The sequence below is a fragment of the Callithrix jacchus genome, chromosome 4 (assembly GCF_049354715.1).
Source record: "Callithrix jacchus isolate 240 chromosome 4, calJac240_pri, whole genome shotgun sequence".
NCBI lineage: Eukaryota > Metazoa > Chordata > Mammalia > Primates > Cebidae > Callithrix > Callithrix jacchus.
In genome coordinates, this window is record NC_133505.1 from 138,303,928 (window position 1) to 138,319,591 (window position 15,664).

The following is a 15,664-nucleotide window of genomic DNA, read 5'->3' on the forward strand; positions in this document are numbered from 1 at the left end:
GTCTCACTGTCTCTCAGGCTGGAGTGCAGTGGCACAATCTCAGCTCATTGTAGCTCCTCGCTGGCCTTGGGTGATCCTCCCATACCTGAACCTTTCAAGTAGTAGTTGCGTCATTGTACCCTGCTAATTTTTGCAGTTTTAGTAGAGATGGGGTTTCATTATGTTGCCCAGGCTGGTCTCAAACTCCTGGGCTTAAGTGATCCACCCACCTCAGCTTCCCAAAGTGCTGGGATTACAGGTGTGAGTCACCACTCCTGGCCCTTCTTGATCTTTATAATGGACTTTGGTCAGTGGACCACAGACTTTTCATTCTGCTCCCACTGTCATTGTCAACATCTGATGACAAAGTATCTAGCCACTCGGTCTTGAAAGTCTTTGTTGCTTCTTTCTGTGACCTCCTGCCACCACCCTGTACCTTGGCCCTATGCTAGGTTTGTTCCACCTCTAAAATCTCCTGGTTCTTGAGTGGGCAGTGCCAAATTCTTGAAAAGTAGTGCATAATAAAATCTTCAAAAATTTTTTTCTCATAGAAAGCAAAGAAAAATAGGAGAAATATGTCCCGGAGTATAAAAATACCTCACATTGCTTTTGCTGTATTTCATCACTATGAATAGTAAATGCACCACTTACAAATGACAGTATAAAAAATTATCTATAATCTTTTTACATATTGTTTTTGTACTTTTACTAAGTATGAGGCCAGTTGCTAGATCTTTCATGTACAAAACTTTTTGTTGTTTGTTTTTTGAGACAAGGTCTCACTCTGTTGCTCAGGCTGAGTACAGTGGCGTGATCATAGCCTACTGTGGCCTTGACTTCCTGGGCTCAAGTGATTCTTTCACCTCAGCTCCCCGAGTACCTGGTATACAGTCCTGCACTACCACACCTGGATAATTTTTAAATTTTGTGTAGACATGGGGTCTCACTATGTTGTCCAGGCTGGTCTCAAACTCCTGGATGTAAGCGATCCTCCTGACTTGACCTCTCGAAGCACAGGGAGTACAGGTGTGAGCCACTGTACCCAGGACCCTCACCCCATTTTTGTCTTCTGAAAATTTTTATGAGCAATAATCATGCCTTGGATAAACCTCATTGGCTGCTATACTACCACTGCACAAAGCTCTGGTCCCCTTTATAAATTTGACTAAAACCTGGTGTGACTCCAGTGGAGGAAGCTTCATTGCTTCAGCATTAGGAAGCCTCGGTAGGGTTAACTGACAATTTTCCGGTCATGTAACCACTTGAGAAACACTCAGCTTCCCTAGTATGACCCGGGAACACAGTAGAACTGAAAAGCTGAATAACTGCTGGAAGATTACTATCTTCTTTTGGTCACTTGGCTGTTGTGTTCTGGACCATGGTGCCAGTCCTTGATCAAAGAAATGTCGACAGGCCATTTCAGTGGTATTTTTTTATGTTAGAGCACACAAATGGGCATCATTTCTTGGCTAAGTCAACATAAATTGATTGCAAAAGGCATATCTAATGTCTGAACGAAACCTCTTTTTGTTCCAGCTCTTTCATTCACTTTGGTGCACCCATTGGCTGGTTTCCCAGAGTTATTTTTCCTTGTACTCTTCCTTTCATCCGAGTCAATCAGCCCTACGTGGCATCACACCCTTTCTCTCCCAGCAGGGCATTGGTACCGACTCCAACCCCTTTGTGCCAGCATCCTTAACATAGGCAGCCTCTTTATACTCATTTTCCACCACATCTATCCTCCTCAACCCCAACCCTGGGTCATTTTCACCATTTTCCACTCTAGTTAACTCACCCTCCATAGGCAATATGTATTTATTTCAATGTTTGTGCATGTGCTTATAGACTTACTGTCAATGACTACACATACTTTTTATTGAACACTATGTGCTTGGTATTATTACAATTATTGGAGATAAAGTGGTGAAGACAACAGACAAAATCCTTCCAGGGGTTTATATTTTAGCACGCAAGGCAGACAATAAAAATATAAATAAACTATATCTATATAAATAAGATAAAGTGCTAAGAAATAAAGCCGTGAAAAAGGAATCAGAGTCGTGTGTGTGTGTGTGTGTGTGTATGTGTGTGTGTGTGAAATAAAGTTTGAATAATGACTGAAGAAGTGAGACAGAAACGTAGGGATAGGTTGGGGAAGAACATTCCAGGTCAGAAGGACTATCAAGTGCAAAGGCCAAAGGCAGAACCTTGCCTGGCATGTTTCATTTAAGGAAAAACAAGGAGGCCATGAACTTGAACTAGAACTGAAAGGACTGCTGGGAGCTGGTCGTAAAATGAGATCTACTAAATAAAGAGGAGCCTGATCAAGTAAAGGTTGGCATGTCAAAGCATGGTCTTCAGCTTTCATTCTGAGTGTCATAAGAAGTGGTTGCCAGATACTGCTTTTTAACAGAATCTCTAGGTCTTCTGTGTTATGAATAGTTGATAGAGTGAGAGCAAAATAGACAGACCAATCAGGAGATTATTGCAATAATCTGGGCAAGCCTTAAGTCTTAAACCAGGATGGTAGCATTGTAGCTGGTAAGAAGTATTTGGATTCTGGATTTGTTGTGATGAGGTAGATAGATTTTATTGAAAGATTGAATTTGGAGTAAGAAAGAGGAGTCAAGAATGACCCCAGAATTTTTGCATGAACATCTGGAAATATGAACTTTCATAATTGAGTTGGGGCAGATTGTAGAAGAAGCTGGTTTGGGGAGAAAAATCAGGAACTCAGTTTTGGACCTGTTAAATTTGCTATTTCTGCTGGATGTCCAAGTGTCAAGAATATCATTGAACATATGAAGCTGGCTTTAGAAGTGAAGTCCTGCCTGGCATGCACTGTGGTGCTTATCAGCATATGTCATATGTGAGATTTAAATCATGAGACTGGGGTAGAACAACCTTGAAGAATTGGGAAGGTGAAGGGGGAAAGCACAGAAGACTAGGAAGGAGTATCCAGGAGTGTGAGAGGAAAGCCAGGTCACTATTGTGTTCTAGAAACCAAGGGCAGAATCGTTTCTTAAGACGAGTGTGAAAAAACATAAAGGCCATTTATGTAAATGGTTGTGATATATTTAAATCTACATAATTTTTTTTTCTAGTGTTTCATTGAGCACTTTTTGAGACCAAGCAGAATTGCTATGTATACATCTGTTCTTATGCTTCTATTGTGCACTACTCTTTGGCTTGTACCCAGCTTGCCAACCAACCAATGCCCTCTCCTGGTGCTGAACACCCACGTTGGCTTTAGCTCCTCACTACCACAGAAATCCTGCAGGTTCCTTACAAACCTGTGTGATAACTGTCTTGCCATAGACCAAGGAATGAAGTTTCAGGATATTAGGGCTTTCATCTTCTTAACTCAGGTAAGTAGTTCCCAGATTGCTTTGTAGAATGGCTTCTGCAGCCTACCCTACCTTCACCTCACCTCATGTCTCCACCAACCATTGCCATAATTCAGCTTTCTGGTTTCTGGCAGTGTGAAGTTGGGTGTAGCATGAAGTCTTTTATTTTAGTTTCTATTTATCTGTCCTGTTGCTCTAATCCATGTTGGTTTCTCTCCTGGTCGGGTGCATGGTTGGTATTTCATTTGCCCATCTATTGTGTTACATCCCATGATTTTAAAATCTCTTTCTTCTTATTACATTTTCTTACTTTGTTAAACAACTTGGTAGCTTCCTAAAAAAGGATGCATGTGAGAGATAACTTGAATCTTTGTCTATGTAAAGACATATCATTCTAACCTAATACTTGACAGTTTGGCTAGGTATTGAATTCTAAGATGGAAATAATTTGTTTTTCTAGAAATCTGAAGGTATGACTTTCCTGTCTTATAGCATCCAGTGTTGCTTTTAATAAATTTGGTATTTTAATAAATTTCTGATTAGTGATCCTTTGTATATTTTGAAAATAAGTATTCTAAAATGCTGTCCTTAACCACTTAGCTCATAAGACATTTATATTTTGTTAAGCTCCTGAAATTATTTTTTTGTATATATTGTGAGGCAAGACTATCAAGAGATTCCTTTCCCCATATAGCTGGCCACTTGTCCCATTACTATGTGTTATTTGCTGTAACTTTGAAGTTACCACTTAAAAATTTTCATTAATATAAAGGCTCTACGATGATGTCTGCATTATTTATCACTTAATCTGCAATGCCCAGAACAGTGCCTGAAACATAATGATGCTAAAATAAATATTCATAGAATGAATAAGTAAACAAATTAATTTAAAACTATGCAGTAGTTGTCAAAGGATAGAAGCAAGTTGTGCATGGTTGACTTTTCACAGACATGTTATTATACCCTCCTTGCCTTCAAATTACTGCTTTAGAATGCAAAGCAGAGAGCAAGTATCATAGAGAATTACAGACACTTTTCAATGGGAATGTATAGCAAGGAAAAACAGTATTTAGCTGGGCATACACTCCTTGCATAATGAGAACTGCAGAATTCCCATTGCTTCTCATTGCTGATAAGTTGATGATTCCAAGTCAGTATCTTTAGTTTATGTCTCTCTTTCCTGAACTTCAGACTCAAATATTCAGACTCCCTCCTAAATGTGTATTTGCTGAAATACCTGGAAAACTGGACTTCCTCTTTTTCAGTGCCTTAGTCTTGCATTTTCGAAGTCATCCTTGGCTCATTCCTCCTCACTTTTTATATAAAGCTGAACTCAAACTAATTGCACTTTAATTTCCCTTAGCTCTATTTACATCTTCCTTAAGTCTCCTGTTACTATCTTCCTTTAGGCCCTTATCATTTTTGGCTTGGGTTAAAATCTTTTGCTTAGTTCAAGAGTTTCCATCCCTACCCAGCTCACCTGTTTTCCAGGGTGACTTTCTGAAACACGGATCTAATTCATGACCCTCTGCTTACTCTTCAGTGGCTTCTGGCTACCAAAGATTAGGCTTTAAGCTTCTTAGTATGACACGTGCACCTTTCCTCACACTACTCCACCTCTACCTTTGAACTCTGCCTCTTAGTCATCATAACCTATATGCTATTCTCCAAATAGGTCTTCCTTAGCTTCACTGATTTTTAAAATCTTGATCCTTTCCCAGGACTCAGTGGTGTCCTTGAATCCCCTTGCTAGTTTTTGTCCCACCTCTATGATGCTCCCATGTACTCCTTGTACATATCAATGTCATTATTGTTTTGATTATTATTATTGAGACGGAGTCTTGCTTCATCACCCAGGCTAGAGTTCTGTGGCACAATCTTGGCTCACTGCAACCTCTGCTTCCCGGGCTCAAACAATTCTCCTGCCTCAGCCTCTCAAGTAGCTGGGACCACAGGCATGCACCACCTTGTCTGGCTAAGTTTTGCATTTTTAGTTGAGATGGGGTTTTGCCATGTTAGCCAGGCTGGTCTCAAACTCCTGACCTCAAGTGATTCTCCTGCCTTGGCCTCACAAAGTGCTGGTATTATAGGTGTGAGCCATTGCATCTGGCCTTATCAGTGTCATTATTTATTACATTGTATTGGCAGATCCTGCAGCACCATAAAAATCATCTAGCTGTCTGTCATAGTCTGTGATGTGTGCTTCCACTGCTTAGGTATGAGATATTGAATAGCTCCAAAACGTTGGGGCCTTTATTTGCTTTACTTTCTAGGCAGCTGCAGGAAGAAGTGCTTTGATGCATCATTTAGAGGCCTGGAGAACTGCCGGTGTGATGTGGCTTGTACAGACCGAGGCGATTGCTGCTGGGATTTTGAAGACACCTGTGTGGAATCAAGTACGAGTTCTGAGAATAAGTTTATTAGCATGTTGGTTGTGCTACCATTAATACGCGTCAATTTTTTTCTTTTCTTCCTTCCTTTTTTTTTTTTTTGAGACAGGGTGTTTGTTACTCTATTGCCCAGGCTGGAGTGCAGTGGCATGATCATGGTCAACTCCAGACTTGCTTTCCTGGGTCCAGTTAATCCTTTCACGTCAACATCCCGAGTAGCTGGGAACACAGGCATGCACCACCATGCCTGGCTAATTGTTTTTAATTTTTTTGTAGAGACAGGGTATCACCATATTGCCCAGGTTGGTCTTGAACTCCTGAGCTCAAGCAATTTTCCCACCTTGGCCTCCCAAAGTGATGGGATTATAGGCATGAACCACTGTACCGGGCCTGTGTCCAAATTTTCACCTACGTACTTTGTGTATTAGTCCCCTAGGGCTGTCATAACAAAAGACCACAGACTGGGTATCTTAGCCAACAGAATTTTGTTATCTCACAGTTCTGGAGGCTGAAAGTCCAGCTTCTAGGTGTTGACAGGGTTGGGTCCTCCTCAGGACTTCAAGAGAGAATCCGCTCCATGCCTCTCCCCTAGCTTCTGGTGGGTTGCTGGTAATCTTCAGTTTATGGCAGCACAGCTCCAGGCTCTGCCTTCAACTTCACATAGTCTGTGTTTCTTCACATAGTCTTCCCTCTGTCTGTGTCTATATTTAAAATTTTCCTTTGAATAAGAACACCAGTCTTATTGGATTAAGGCTCACCTTAATGACCTTATTTTACTTGATCATCGGCAAGTATTTTTTTTTTAAACAGAGTCTACTCTGTTGCCAGAGTGCATTGGCATGATCTTAGTGCACTGCAACCTCCACCTCCTGGGTTCAAGCAATTCTCCTGCCTCCGCCTCCTGAATAGCTGGGACTACAGGTGTGTGCTACCAAGCCTGGCTAATTTTTGTATTTTTGGTAGAGACAAGGTTTCTCCATGTTGGCCAGGCTGGTCTTGAACTCCTGGCCTCAAGTAATCCCACCACCTTGACATTCCAAAGTGCTGGGCCTCTGCAAGTTATTTGGAACCATTTCTAAATAAGGTCACATTCACTAGTAATGGGGGTTGGGATTTCAACATCTTTTTACAGGATGCAACTCAACCTGTAACACTTAGACACGGTCTTATTATCATTTCCCCCTTAATAATGTTAAATACAGAATTCACACTTTATTTAACTGAGGTTGAGGAATAACAGGCTATGGTAAATGAAACACTGTCTCATCACGTATGCTTCAATGGAGTTTTACTACGGCTTAAGTTCAACATTTTGTTTCGTTTGCAGTGGTTCTCAAACTTCGAGGAGTGTAAAACTCACTTGAAAAGTTGGTGATTCTTGATCATTCTGATTCCAGTGTTCCACAGGGCACAATTTGAGAAACACTGTTCTCTAGGTGGAGAAGACGGCTTGCAATGTTTAACTCCCTAAATAATCTGGGAAGATGGTGGCGGTGGGTGGGGTGTCTAGTGGCTGGAGGAAAGTGAAGATTAGAACAGTAGAGTTCTTTACATTATGTTCCCTGAAAAGGGCAAGAGGGAGAGGATAACCTAGTACAGATAGAGCTCTGTGTTCCCTTTACTTAATCTCCAAAAATCTTTTCTTTCTATGTAAATGAGAAATGCTGGGGAAGGAAGAAATCTATGTATAACTGGAGTGGACAGAAATTAGCTATTGAGAGTGTTTGTCTCAGCCCAAGGCTGACGTTGATTTTAGTCACTATTTCCTAGCAGGCGGCAGTGCCAAGCCACCTTCCTCCAGCCTCTGGCTGCTTTTAGCTATGGGATTTATTGAAACTGTTCTCATGCTAAGTCCATAGCCAGAGGGAACCCCTGAGGCGTGGGTGGGAGCTTCTTTATCACTGCTGTCACTTTTCACTGAGCAGTACCTTGACCTGCCTACATTCTCATAGACATGACTGCTCCTGTTACTTCTCCTGTCTGTCACCTTTTCTTCCTTGTGCCTGTCCTTAGACAAGGCTGGACAAAGCCACTCTTGGGTGGCAATAATCAGTCATGGCCTGTGATGCTTCACCTCGGGGAGCTCCTGCTCTCGGGTAGCAATAGGACCTGTGTTCAGATCTTCTCCAAGCTCGCAGTGTACCTGCTAAGTAAACCTGGGTTGTGGTTTATAAAGCTGCATTTCTCCCTGCCACCCAGCTAATGAAGAAACCAGGTGGTTTGCCCCTCATTTAGCATTATGTGTTTTCATTTATTAATACAGATAAACCAAGAATTTGATTGTATTATTATAATATAGGAATAAAGAAATGAAATTTGCATTTTATATTGGAAACTTTAATGCTCAGAATTGAATTGTATCATTTTACAGCTCGAATGTGGACGTGCAATAAATTTCGTTGTGGAGAGACCAGATTAGAGGCCAGCCTTTGCTCTTGTTCAGATGACTGTTCGCAGAGGGAAGACTGCTGTGCTGACTATAAGAGTGTGTGCCAAGGTAAGCAGAAGGATGTTGACTCATTGCCCCGTGAGTTCAGACGAACTCTGCGAGTTTCCTAGAGCTATGCTAGGCTGCAAAAATTAAAACAAGTCAGAGAATTTTTAGTTACTCCATGTAGAAAAGATCAAATACATTTACTGTGGAATGAAATGTGTTTTTAACCATAGAGGAGGAGAGCTCACAGCATAGATATAGAAGAGAGATCTTAAATTCCGTATTTGTCCGTAAGGGAAGGTCTTTTTCAATACGATGACCTTGCCAGACACAGTTGTAGTTTCAGACACTGAATGGCAGATCCTAAAGTTCAAACATAGAGAATGAGGTTATCTAGTTCAGATATCATCTTTTTAAACCAGTGTTGTTATTTCCAAAACAAATGTGTCCTCAATGGTTTAAATTGCTAAGGATCCTCAAGGAGTTAATGTAGAGTCAAGATTAGAATTCAGGTTATTCAACTCCTTATTCTATTAATGTAGAGTCAAGATTAGAATTCAGGTTATTCAACTCCTTATTCTACCCACTTCCCACTTTATAAGTGATGCGACTTAAAAAAAATTCACCAATTCCTCCGAACATCTGATGACATTTATGAAAAATGCATATACATATATATATATGTATCTCAACCAAATTTTTTAAGCTATCAATCCCTTTTTATAACCTCACACCAAACAGAGCTGGCAATTTTAATACTTTTGACAAAAAAGAGATTAGGTTGGATTCTGATTTCTGAAATAGGAGGAAAATGTTATAGTAGAAACCTTAACTATAATCTGCTAGTAGAAAATTAGTTTTGTACCAATGGACAAATCAGTTTTTATACAAAATATAATTGCAAATCAGCTGAAAAGAGTTATTGGAAAAGCCTGAAATGATAACTCCTTTTTAAAAATAATAATTGCTCAGAATTTACTATTCAATATCGCATCATTTAAAAATTTCTTTAATTTCACAAGGCAAGTATAGGTTCGAGTCTGCTTCTTTCTCTAATAAATTCACTGACCATGTTACCTCTGACCTCGCCAGTCTCCCTTCTTCTGCTCCAATTTGGTGACTTCGAACTTTTTAATCTCAGGATGGATCTTTAGGCCATGCAGTAATTTTTGTTGTTGTTGTTGAATTCACTGGTTACTCTGATGGAGTTAATGTAATCATTTTAATTTATTTTTTAAAATAATATAAATGCTTTATCACTCTGAGGATTTAACACTTAATATTTTAAAATGTTAAATGTGCCTACAGCTTTTAGAATAAAAAAAGTTAAGTGATTTTTGTCAAGAATGTATCTTCCTAGAGTAGTTTGAGAGTTTTTGTCAAAATTGTATCTTCTGAGAGTAGTCTGAGAGAATTGAATCATTTTCGTATGAGAAACCAGTTAATGACTTTTATATTTTGTTAGGCTTAGAATTCTAAAAGCTTTATGATAAATTTCTACCACATACAGAGGTAGAGAGAATATTGTGATGTTTTCTAAGTCCGTCATCTATTTGCTGCAGTTAGCAATTTATGACCAATCTTGTCATACATTGACAAAGTATAATTTTGAATGCAAATTGAACACATCAAAGATTTACTAAAGCATTTGTAAGTTAACCAACTAGAATTAAAGCTGGTTCAAAGAGAATAAGAAACTAAGCTACAAAATATGTATGTAAGACTGAAAGAATGTTGGAATAAAATCACTAAAACTGTATCTTTGGTGGGACAAAAATGAATTGCATTTCTATAGGACAATTTATTTGCTATCAGGCATAAATCAGTTATGCTGCTTTTTGTTTTCTACTAGTTACCTATTACTCTTAAATAACTTGTAAAATGAATAATAAAGAGTAAGCTGGATAAAGATACATACCACTTGGTAATTGGATAATACATTGTTGGGCTTTTTAGATCATTCCCAGAATGACATTAAAATGAAGTCTAGTGATCAGTCTTCTTGCCTATTTCCACGTTTTAGGTTTTTTCCTTTAATAACGTATACTCAGTATTACCCCCAACCTCTCTTCCATAATTTTAGATTGTTTCAAAGCAAAACCTAGAGTATCATTCATCTAAAATATGTATTTAGATACATATTTTAAGTACATATCTAAAACGATAAAGATTATTTCCATCAGGAGGTACATCGTGTCTGCAGGTGTCTTTTCTGGGATATGTTAGCCATTGATAATCATTGCCTAGATCCACTGAGGGTTGCAGGTAGTGACGTTCATAGTGTGTCATTTCTACTTCACTAATTAGCTAGAATGTTCTACAATGAGAAATATTCATGTAGCAAATTTTTTTGGTTTTGCTGATTTTTGTTTTTAAACATTTGTTAAATTTCCCCAATTGATATCAGTTATTCTTGTTGGCTATTTCTTTCTTTCTTTTTTTTTTGATACTTTCCTTTTTCTATTTTTTAGACTATACGTCTATAGTTATTAAATCAATTTATTAAATCCATTTATTCTAGCAGTTGGGAAAATACTGTTATTGAGGGGAAAAAGTTATCAAGAAGAGAATAATTATCTTGTTTTTATTTAAAAGAATCCCCTTTGGGGCCAGGTGTGGTGGCTCATGCCTGTAATCCCAGCACTTTGGGAGGCTGACGCAGTGGATCACTTGAGGTCAGGAGCTTGAGACCAGCCTGACCAACATGGTGAAACCCTGTCTCTACTAAACAATACAAAAAATACAAAATTAGCCTGGTGTAGTGGCACATGCCTGTGGTCCCAGGTACTTGGGAAGCTGAAGCAGGAGGATCTCTTGAACTCGGGAGGCAGAGGTTGCAGTGAGCTGAGATCACACCATTGCACTCCAGCCTAGGCAACAACAGTGAAACACCATCTCAAAATAATAATAATAAAAAAAGAATCCCCTCTGTTTCTCTTGGTAAAGATAGACTTCCTGGTATTCAGTTAGTACAGATGACTGGTCTCTGCAAGTCACTAGAGACACTGCCTTTGCCAACAAGTGAAAATGCACTTTACGTGTTTTGGGAGAAATTAGTCATGGGAGTAACACAAATTAGGTAGTTTGGGAAGATCATGTCAATTGAACACTTGCTTCTCTTTTCTTGTCTGTGGTGCAGCATGTATAAAGATTTCAATCTTATGCTTTTCAGGAGAAACCTCGTGGCTGGAAGAAAACTGTGACACAGCCCAGCAGTCTCAGTGTCCAGAAGGGTGAGCATGACTGATACAGGGATTTTTATTTTCCTCTAACAAAGGTGCACAGGAGAATGTAGTTAGCTGATATACAGAGTGGAATTTCCTCCACTTCGTATATATTTCAAAACAGAATTGTTCACAAAGGATTAGATTTCTTGCAGCTTCCAAGTCCTAATGGACTTTTGTTTGCTTTATTTTTTACAAAGCCCTTTCATATTAATGTATTATATTCACGTCTTACAACAACAATTTTATTTAGTTTTTGTTTTAGAGATAGGGTCTTGCTCTGCTGCCAAGACTAGAGTGCAGTGGTGCAGTCACAGTTCACTGTAGCTTTGACCTCCCGGACTCAGGTGATCCTCCCCACCTCAGCCTCCTGAGTAGCTAGGACTACAGGCATGCCACCAGGCTTGGCTAATTTTTTATTTTTCTCTCCCTCTCTCTCTTTTTTTATAGAGAGATGAGGTTTCACTATGTTGCCCAGGCTGGTCTCAAACTCTTGAGTTTCAGTGATCCACTCGCCTTGGCCTCCCAAAGTGCTGGGATTCCAGGCATGAGCCACTATACCCAGCCACAGTAATGACTTTAAAAAATTGGTTGGAATATTAAATAAGTAACACTCCAAAGATCTAGATTGAAATCACTTCTGCCAGAATTCCTTTTCCTTCTTTTATTTTTGAGACAGAGTCTCACCCTGTCACCAGGCGCCAAGCTGGAGTACAGTGGCACAATCTCGACTCACTGCAACCTCTGCCTCAGCCTCCCAAGTAGCTGGGACTACAGGCTCACGCCACCACCCCCAGCTAATTTTTGTACTTTTAGTAGAGACGGGGTTCCACCATGTTGGCCAGGATGATCTCGATCTCTCGACCTCGTGATCTGCCCACCTCGGCCTCCCAAAGTGCTGGGATTACAGGCTTGAGCCACCGTGCCCGGCCTCCTTTTTAAAATAACTTAATTTCTGTCTTGTTTTAATAAAGATAGGGTCTCACCATGTTGCCTAGGTTGATCTTGATCTCCTGGCCTCAAGCAATCCTCCCTCCTTGGCCTCCCAAATTGTCAGGATTACAGGCATGAGCCACCATATCCGTCCAGAACTCTTTTCTGTTAACATCTTGGCACCTCAAATTTCTTCTTATTAAGGGCAGGGGAAGAGGTTTGTGCAGGCCTTGAAATGAAAGAAAGTCCCCTGAAGGGTGAATGAGGAGGGCTTTGTCATTAGGCACAGGTGATAAACACGTGAGGTGACACCCCTACCCACCCCTCCTATGCATCACCTCAAGCCAGCATGGATTCCCCTTTTCTCCATCCACCTCTCTGCCCTTCACACTTTTTCTGGGCCAAGTAGTGGAAGAATGGTGGTAAGGTGGATGAAATAGAAAGGAATACTTGGCTTTAGAAAGAATTGATAGAGGCAGTTTTTAAATTTAAGTTTATTATTATTATTATTAAAAGATAGGGTCTCACTCTGTTATCCAGGCTGGAATGCAGTGACATGATCATAGCTCACTGAAGCCTCAAATTCCTGGGCTCAAACTATCCTCCCATCTCAGCCTCCTAAGTATTTGAGAATACAGGCATGGGCCGCCACACGCAGCTAAAATTTTTTGTATTTTCTTCTAGAGACAGGGTCTTACTATGTTGCCCAGGCTGGACTCAAACTTCTGAACTCAAGTGATCCTCCTGCCCTGCTTCCCAGAATTCTGGGAATGAACTACTATTCGGTGCTGACCAGTGGAGGTATTCTTTTTTTCAAGACAGGGCCTCATTCTGTTGCCCAGGTTGGAGTGCAGTGGTGTGATTACAGCTCACAGCAGCCACCACCTCCTAGACTCAAGCAATCCCCTCACCTCAGTCTCCCAAGTAGCTGGGACCACAAGCATGTGCCACCATTCCCAGCTACTTTTTGTATTTTTTGTAGAGACAGTGTTTTTCCCTGTTGCCCAGGCTGGTCTCGAACTTCTGGGCTCAAGTGATCCTCACATCTTAGCCTCCCAAAGTGCTGGGCTTACAGGCATGAGCTGCTGTGTCTGGCCCAGTGGAGGCATTTTTAAATAGTGTTATTTCATTTTTAAAATGTTTATGGATAAGGCACCTGTTTTTGTCCCATGCGATTTTGGTTTGTAGCTCAGATTCAGCTGCCCTCTTCACACCTGGTCGGTGGAAGAGTAAAGGATTAGAGTAAAATGAGATGAGTTTGAGTCCTGATTTTGCCTGTAGGTCTTTTGCAGTAATCACTTCTCTGAGCTTCACCTATGAAACTGAAATAACAACAATGTCAGGGTCAGAAGATCTCAGGTGAGGATTAAATGACCTAAAGCAAGGAAGGATGCTTGGTGAGTTATCAAATGGTACATTAATGTTAGTTCTAGTGCAGGATACATAAGAGGTACTCAAGAAATTGTTAATATTTTTCTAGTGAAATTTTTCTTTAGTCATTTGTTTTATTAGATGAACCTGATACTTGAATCTATTAAGGTGTGCCCATGGCCTTTTCTCGTGGTTCAAATTACACTGTCAATTCATCTCTAAAGAGCATAGTAATACAAGCTAACATTCACATAGTTCTTATTATGTGCCAATATATTCCTTGCACCATAGTCATCTTATACATTAGTCCTTATAAAAACCCTTTGAGGTAGGCTCTATTATCTCCATCCTTATTTTACAAAGAATGAGATGAGGCAAAAGCTGTGAAATCACTCGCCCAGTGCTGCATTACTAGTGGTTGCTGGAGGCAGGAAGCAAACCCAGGCAGCAAGGACCCAGAGTGTCCGCGGCATGACACTCCCTCAAGTCATAGGCTGAGCCTGTTAACACTGTGCAATTCACCAGAAGAAGGGGTAAGGGGGTGAATAAGGGGAAGAATTGTTTGAGGCACCAAGACTCCTCCTCCTGTTGATAACTGGGAGGAGAAAGACAGTAGGTGAGCAGGAAGGTTTTTACTAAAGTCTTTGTAAACCTAGACAACTAAGCCCAAATGATTAGTTAGAATGCCCTACTCCAAACTGGCAAATCACTGTCCACCTGAGGATCTGAGAGCTGGAGCAGCATCCCAGAGAAATTACAGGACTGATTTGGCAACCTCGAAGCAAGACAAGACTAGAAAGGAACCTGGTAAGGAAAGGGGTGGTAGTGGTGGCCAGTAGAACACTGACCGTCGCCTGCTATCCACTAAGTCCCTTTATTCCATTGAAGTCATCTTGGCTCATACCTTCCATCCCTGCATAGAAAATGGACAGTGATGATTCTGCTCACTATAAATAATATTTGCTGGTAAAAATTTTAGTGGCTGAAGACATTACATAAAGCCCTCTTGCCAGACATTTATGCTAGTATTTCTTTTTGCTTGTTTGCTTTACTGTTTTGCTAGTGGTCATAGTTTAGTAAGGAGCTTAGACTCTTAAATCAGACAGATGTGAGCCAATAGCCTAGCTCTGCCCCTACTTGCAGTGGGTCACCTGGGTAAGCTGCCTGATCCTGGTGAAATACTAGATGTGAGATGACAGTTCTTGACATGGAGTGAGCTCTTCTTTGAGCTTCATCACAGGCAGTAAAAATGATATGGAGGCAATGCTCAAGTTGTTTAGCAATCAGAGAAATAAAAATAAAAAGAAGATACAACTTTTACTCCATGAAATAACCAATACATCATGATTTGCATGAAGTCCCAACCACCTGTCTTGTTTATGAAAGTACTATATAAGTTAATATAAACTGTTAGGAATGAATTTGAATTGTGAGAATATTTTAGTCTCCTTTGAAAGTTTGTCCCAAGACCAGGAAATGTGATCTTTATAAATTTATCTTTAGGAAATAATTAAGGATGTTTTAGCTACAGGAATGCTCATGTCAGCAGAATGTAAAATTTACTCTCTAATTAGCTTGAACAGGCAAGCTGGCCATTAAAAAAGGGGTGCATTGACTCTTTGGATTCCACTCTTGATCCCACAGACAGTTGACCCTGTCTTAAATCTTCAAGGTTATTTTAATGGCATATTTATGAATACAAAATTTTTAATCAGAGTTATGTTAATGACTTTATAAACAAAGAAGTGTGTTCCCACGTAAATTGCAATTAGGCCACTTTAATTTCTTAGTAAATTTTCTGCACGCTGCAGTTCAAACAGTTCCAGTTTTCCATTTTTATTTTTAAATTGAGGTATCCTAATTCGTACACATTGAAATGGTCTTAGGTGTATAGTATAATGCAATTTGGAAATTCATGAAGCTATGTAACTCACCAATATAGAATATTTCCAACATATAGAATATTTCCACAATCCCAGAAATATG

The 15,664-nt window shown here is 40.0% G+C and overlaps 1 protein-coding gene and 1 pseudogene across 2 annotated transcripts in view; one reads left to right on the forward strand and one right to left on the reverse strand.

Annotated features, from left to right (window-relative positions):
• The window catches only part of ENPP3 (ectonucleotide pyrophosphatase/phosphodiesterase 3), a 91,978-nt gene that overhangs the window by 5,492 nt on the left and 70,822 nt on the right, over positions 1-15,664 (forward strand). For both annotated transcript variants that reach the window (XM_035296727.3, XM_054254437.2), the window contains exons 3-5: positions 5,600-5,722; positions 8,088-8,213; positions 11,323-11,383. In XM_035296727.3, the coding sequence (XP_035152618.2) occupies positions 5,600-5,722; positions 8,088-8,213; positions 11,323-11,383 (310 nt within the window). The remainder of the gene's footprint in view (positions 1-5,599; positions 5,723-8,087; positions 8,214-11,322; positions 11,384-15,664) is intronic.
• Positions 1,041-1,122, reverse strand: LOC144582410 (U4 spliceosomal RNA; annotated as a pseudogene).